Source organism: Mastomys coucha, unplaced genomic scaffold (genome assembly GCF_008632895.1).
Source record: "Mastomys coucha isolate ucsf_1 unplaced genomic scaffold, UCSF_Mcou_1 pScaffold15, whole genome shotgun sequence".
NCBI classification, from domain to species: Eukaryota; Metazoa; Chordata; class Mammalia; order Rodentia; family Muridae; genus Mastomys; species Mastomys coucha.
In genome coordinates, this window is record NW_022196897.1 from 104,222,938 (window position 1) to 104,228,901 (window position 5,964).

A 5,964-nucleotide genomic window follows, 5' to 3' on the forward strand; every position below is an offset into this window, starting at 1 on the left:
TTTGCTTTTTGGTGTTAGATGTTCTTAGTGTCTCTGGCTAGAGCTTGTCCTGTCCCTGCCGCCCTGTGACTCCCCTGGGAGTCCTGGGGCCTGTGCCTCCCAGCTGGCTGCTCGGGTCTCAGAAACTCACCCGAGAGAAAATGGCAGCTCTCGCCCGAGTCTCTGGCTTAAGGCACTCTCTGGAGGTAGGCCCTCCACTTGCAGGGAAGGGGCAGAGAAGGACGCTGATCCTCCTCTGTCACTTGAAAGCTGAGAGGATCCTGTCCCTGCCACCCTGCGGCTCCCCTGGGAGTTGTGGGGCCTGTGCCTCCCACCTGCCTGCTCCAGTCTCAGAAACTCACCCGAGAGAAAATCTCTCTTTTTTTTTTTAAAGATTTATTTTCCTTATTTTATGTATATGAGTACATGAGTACACTAACTGTACAGATGGCTGTGAGTTATCATGTGTGTGGCTACTGGGAATTGAACTCAGGACCTCTGTCGGCCCCTCTCGCTCCAGCCCTGCTCTCTCCTGTGTAATTCACTGTAGCTGTCTTCAGACGCACCAGAAGAGGGCCTCCGATCTCATTATGGGTGGTTGTGAGCCACCATGTGGTTGCTGGGATCTGAACTCAGGACCTTCGGAAGAGTAGTCAGTGCTCTTACCCGCTGAGCCATCTCGCCAGCCCAGATTTTTTTTAAAATAATTCATGATTATTTTTAAACCCCTTTCAGTCCTATAAGACAATATTCTTAGCTCATCTGAACACCCATTGAAGAGTGGACTTTGAACCCAGAACCTCATGTACTCTGTACTGAACTACACACCCAGCCCTGTTTGTTTGACTTTAAAAGAACAGACACTCTAAAACTTGAATTTGTTATCATATCTGGTATTGTTCTTAAAATGCCAGTTTTGAGCTAGGTATAATCATGCACTTCTATAATTCCAGAGCAGGGAGGATCAGGAGATCAGTATGATCTTTAGTTACATAAGGGTTCCAATCTAGCTTGGGTTACATGAGACCCTCTATTTAAAAAAAAAATGGGAAAGAACAAAAACCAACATTTGGTTCTGCCAGACCTGGTGTCACAAGCATGGTAAGAGGCTAAGACAAGAGGATCACATGTTGCAGGCCAGCCTAAACTACATAGTAAGTTTCTATCTTAGATTTTAAAAGAAAAAGCTATCAATTCTCACTGATTGATTAATTACTTTTTTTTTTTTTAAGTTTACTATAAACACGTTACCTACCACAGAAGATCTGATGTTGAGACAATATGTTTATGGACCCAAGATACAGATTTATAGAGAAGATTGTGAACTTCTTCGACAAAAGATTGAAGAGTAAGAAAGTTTTAATTTATTTACTCTGTGATTGTTTTTTGAGGGTTATAATAAACAAGTGATATGTGTGGTATTTTAATTATAACAACAGCAGTATGGGAAAAATGAATGGAATTAACAGGCAGTATGTCATTAATAGAAACTCAATTTGGGGGGCTGGGGAGATGGCTCACTGGTTATGAGCACTAGTTGCTGCTCCAGATGTTCTGAATTCAATTCCCAGCAACCACATAGTGGCTCCCAACCATTTATAATGGGATCTGATGCCCTCTTCTGGTGTGTCTGAAGAGAGTGACAGTGTACTCACATACATAAAATAAAAAATCTTTAAAAAAAAAGAGAAAGAAACCCAGTTCTGTCTACAATATTGTATAGCCTTGCATAAGTCATTTACTTTTCTTTTCTACTTCATAAAGTAGTAATGATATCTATTGAATAGATATGAGGAATAGCCACTATTTATACAAAATGTTTTATATCATGATGAATAAAAAGATAAACTGAAATTATTATGTTATGATATAAATTATTTGAAACAGAACATCTTCAAAAGGATATAATATGGCACCCTCCCTACCATAAGACAGGTTTCTCGGGCTGGTGAGATGGCTCAGTGGGGAAGAGCACCGACTGCTCTTCGGAAGGTCATGAGTTCAAATCCCAGCAACCACATGGTGGCTCACAACCACCCATAATGAGATCTGATGCCCTCGTCTGGTGCGTCTGAAGACAGCTACAGTGTACTTACATATAATAAATAAATAAATCTTTAAAAAAAAACAAAAATAAGACAGGCTTCTCTGTGTATCCCTAGTTAACAAGCTCTTAACCACTAAAATTAGTACTTATGTATAAGTACTTTTTTATTTTGTTTTTTTGAGACAGTGCCTCAAAAGAGACTGAAGTCTAGGCTAGTTATTCCAGGCAGTCCTCCTGCCCCAGTCTCTAAAGTGTTAGGAATACAGGTATGGGGGCTGGTGAGATGGCTCAGCGGGTAAGAGCACTGACTGCTCTTCAGAAGGTCATGAGTTCAAATCCCAGCAACCACATGGTGGCTCACAAGCACCCGTAATGAGTTCTGACGCCCTCTTCAGGTGCATCTGAAGACAGCTACAGTGTACTTACATATAATAAATAAATAAATCTTTAAAAAAAAAAAAGGAATACAGGTGTGTACTGTCCCTTGATTGCAAATACAGATGTCTTATATAATTCAATATGTACAGTATATGCTTTGCATAAAACAATAGTCAATACAGGCAATGTACAGGTAGTGGTGGGAAGGTACCATCCTGGAGGTAGTCAGGTTTTTGTAAGGAAGGTACATTAGCCTTGATGTATGTAGTGTAGGCTATGGAGAATCATGGGCAGTCATTTCTGGAAAAGCCAAATACCTGAACTGAGGAGGAAGGAAAAACAAAACAAAAAAAACCCAAAAAACCCCAAGGATCAGATACACAGAGTAATACAGTGGGCATCTAGGTGTGGGTCAGGAGCCTGCAAGGGTAGGAAGCTTGAATTTTCAGACTGCTGGACCAGAGTCATGGAGAGGAGGTCCTAGGGAGTGAGGGATGATGATGTTAGCTGGGAAGGTCTCTAGAGGATCTTGGTTAACTGCTGCCTGAATGAAGATTGATGGTGGGGTGAAGTGAGCCTGAGCAGCCTCCAGAGGCTGCTGCACTTGCTGGGATGCTGACCTCTTGAGTTTAGAGCCTAAGCTGTTAGCAGTCATGCAAGGAAGTGATGAATTCTAAAACGTACTGGGGAGATGGAGCAAGCAGAGGGAAACCATGATGGGCTGCAGGAGTAAGTCATTAGGGGAGTTTGGGAATCCCAGGATGGGAGGATAGAGTTTGGGACCCCTGGCCTAATCTACCAGGCCCCACAGAGGCTGAGAGTCTCAGGGGCTCAACCTAGATCTGTTCTAAGATTCAAAATCAAGTCTTTGCCTTTTTTTGCTGAACACCCTGAGAGCTGGAACCTTAGTAATTCAGAAATTCAGGTACTACCTTCCCCTGCTGCTATCTCCACCCCGAGTCCTGCCATCCCCTAAAGGTACCAGGGCCTCCTGGGTTCTCTATTCCACTTCCCAGCATCATTGTGACATTCTGTTTGTTTGTGTGTTTGTGTGTTTTTCCAGACAGGATTTGTCTTTGTAGCTCTGGCTGTCCTGGAACTCACTCTGTAGGCAAGGTTGTTTTGAATTTACAGAGATCAGAATGCCTCTACCTTCTGAGTGCTGGGATTAAAGGTGTGCCCAACCACATTTGGCTCATTGTAACATTCTTTTTTTTTTTTAATTTGTTTCTTTCTTTGTTTGTCTGTTTTTCAAGTCAAGGTTTCTCTGTGTAGCCCTGGCTGTCCTGGAACTCACTCTGTACACCAGGCTGGCCTGGAACTCAGAAATCTGTCTGCCTCTGTCTCCCAAGTGCTGGGATTAAAGGCGTATGCCACTACTGCCTGGCTCATTGTGACATTCTTAACTTTTGTTCTTCAAATGTTGAATAATCATGCTAGCTGTGTTTCCTGGGGGAATTACTCCTCCTGTGTAGAAAAAAAAAACTAGAAATAATTATTTGGCTGTATGTTTAAGATTGTTTATTCAAGCAGAATTCTAAATCCTGTATTAACGTTGTTTTTTTTAGGTTAAAGGTATCTGCATTGAACCAAGATAAACTATTGGTGGATGTAAATAGGAACCTGTGGGGAAAAGTGAAAGACTACTCTGATGAAGAGGTATTTTTATTCCATTTTATGAATAAGAATTGGCAAATTTGATACATTTGGAACTGTTACTTAGCCTGGTGGGATGATATACCCAACCTTTGATTCTAGCACTTGGAAGGCAGAGGGAAGTGGATCTCTGAGTTCAAGGCCAACATGAACTACAGGGCTAGTTCCAGTACAGCTAGGACTATACAAGGAAACCTTGTGTCAAAAAACAAACAAATAAACAAAAAGAATTGTTACTTGATAGTATGGAGTTCTTTAATTTAGTCTTAGAACTAATGTGTTGCTGTGATCTTATCTAATTATTACCAAGTAATTGTTAAATATAACCTTTCTAATATATGATATCTAATTTAACATGTAAAAAATACATATGATGTTCCCAGCTTTTTTTGTATTTTCCTTAGATTTAAATGAAGATTTTCTTTAATTGATTAGCTATTTATTAGCTCATTCTACATGTACCTTAATATATAATCATGTTTTGTTAAGAGCCAATAATTTTCTAGTTTATAAAATAAGTGAAAGAATCAAAACTGAAGTTTTTGATTATATTCTTAAATAGATATGCAGAGCTTAAGTGTGGTGGCATATACCTGTGATCACAGCACTTAGAGACAAAAGCTGGAAGAGCACACATTTAAGACCAACCTGATCTGTATAATGACTTACAGATTATCCAGTTTGCAAATGAAAAGTTCTTGCTGTAGGAATCAGAATCTAGATTAGGCAAAGTCCAGCACAGGCAATTGAACTTGGTTTCCCCCTTACTTAGCTTATTTGATTTGTAGTAAAATGTACTCTTTCACTCTCATACAGCTGAAGAACTATGGAATTTACCTTAACAAAATAAAATCACGTTATACCAAGATGACAAAAGTCTTCACTCACCAAGGAAAAGTGGCTCTGTATAGCAAATTGGTGCATTCAGCTGAGGTAATTTGAAATGGTTGGTATATAGTAATATAAAGTAGGTATAAAATATGGAATGCTTCTTAGGAGTTACGTAAGTGAGGCTTGTATAAAAGTTTGTTTATCAAAAGTGAGGTTCTAGTAACCAAAAGCTTCAATTTTTGGCATTGGGAGTAAATGAAATATAGTTACTAATATTGCCAAGTCTCATATATTGTCATCCATTTTACATATTGAAATAAAATACTTGTGATTCTGTGTCCCTATTCATACAGAAGGCAGTATTAACTTCTTTATACCCATATTCAGTTGCATATGTGTATACATGCGTTTATCCGTTTTCTTTTAGAAAGGCTTTACACATAGGACTGAGATTGTAGCTCAGTGGTAGAACATTTGCTTAGCATTTGTTCAGTCTTCCATTTGAGAGACAGAAGTGGGATGCTCATGCCAATGAGCATGAGCATATATGCATGTACACAAGGACAAGCACAGTAGCCTAGCTCTGCTTAGTACCAGCAAATAAGTACAAGAAGTGTTATATACAGTGTCATCTTTTATAGAAATAAAAATTAAAAAATAGTTGTGCCTGTTTCATATACCGACAGGAAACTGAGGCAGGAATATTGCCATAAGTTCTGGATCACATATCAAGAACCTGTCTCAATAATAACAATAATACAAACAATCAAACAAACCAAAACATACACTTAAAGGCTGTAGTTCTGTTTGGCCTGTGTCCATCTGATCACAGAAAAAGAGATTAATCCTTTTTAAAGTAATAAATATCAATATCCATACAGTTCATGAAACACGTATAGAAAAGAAATGCTATAATAAAGAGAAATACAAAATAACTTCATTTGTCTTTTTACATTAAAAAAAAAAATTAAGTCCAGACTCAAGGTTTGCTTATTCATGCTGTAAAAATTAAAGCTTTAAACCTGTGCTGACTAGGAAGAAAAGTTATGAGCCTAAGAATCCATCACAAACTG

At 39.1% G+C, this 5,964-nt stretch overlaps 1 protein-coding gene across 8 annotated transcripts in view; it reads left to right on the plus strand.

Annotated features, from left to right (window-relative positions):
* The window catches only part of Knl1 (kinetochore scaffold 1), a 63,464-nt gene that overhangs the window by 41,552 nt on the left and 15,948 nt on the right, over positions 1 to 5,964 (plus strand). For all 8 annotated transcript variants that reach the window (XM_031371492.1, XM_031371488.1, XM_031371491.1 and 5 more), the window contains exons 14-16: positions 1,212 to 1,327; positions 3,973 to 4,063; positions 4,877 to 4,993. In XM_031371492.1, the coding sequence (XP_031227352.1) occupies positions 1,212 to 1,327; positions 3,973 to 4,063; positions 4,877 to 4,993 (324 nt within the window). The remainder of the gene's footprint in view (positions 1 to 1,211; positions 1,328 to 3,972; positions 4,064 to 4,876; positions 4,994 to 5,964) is intronic.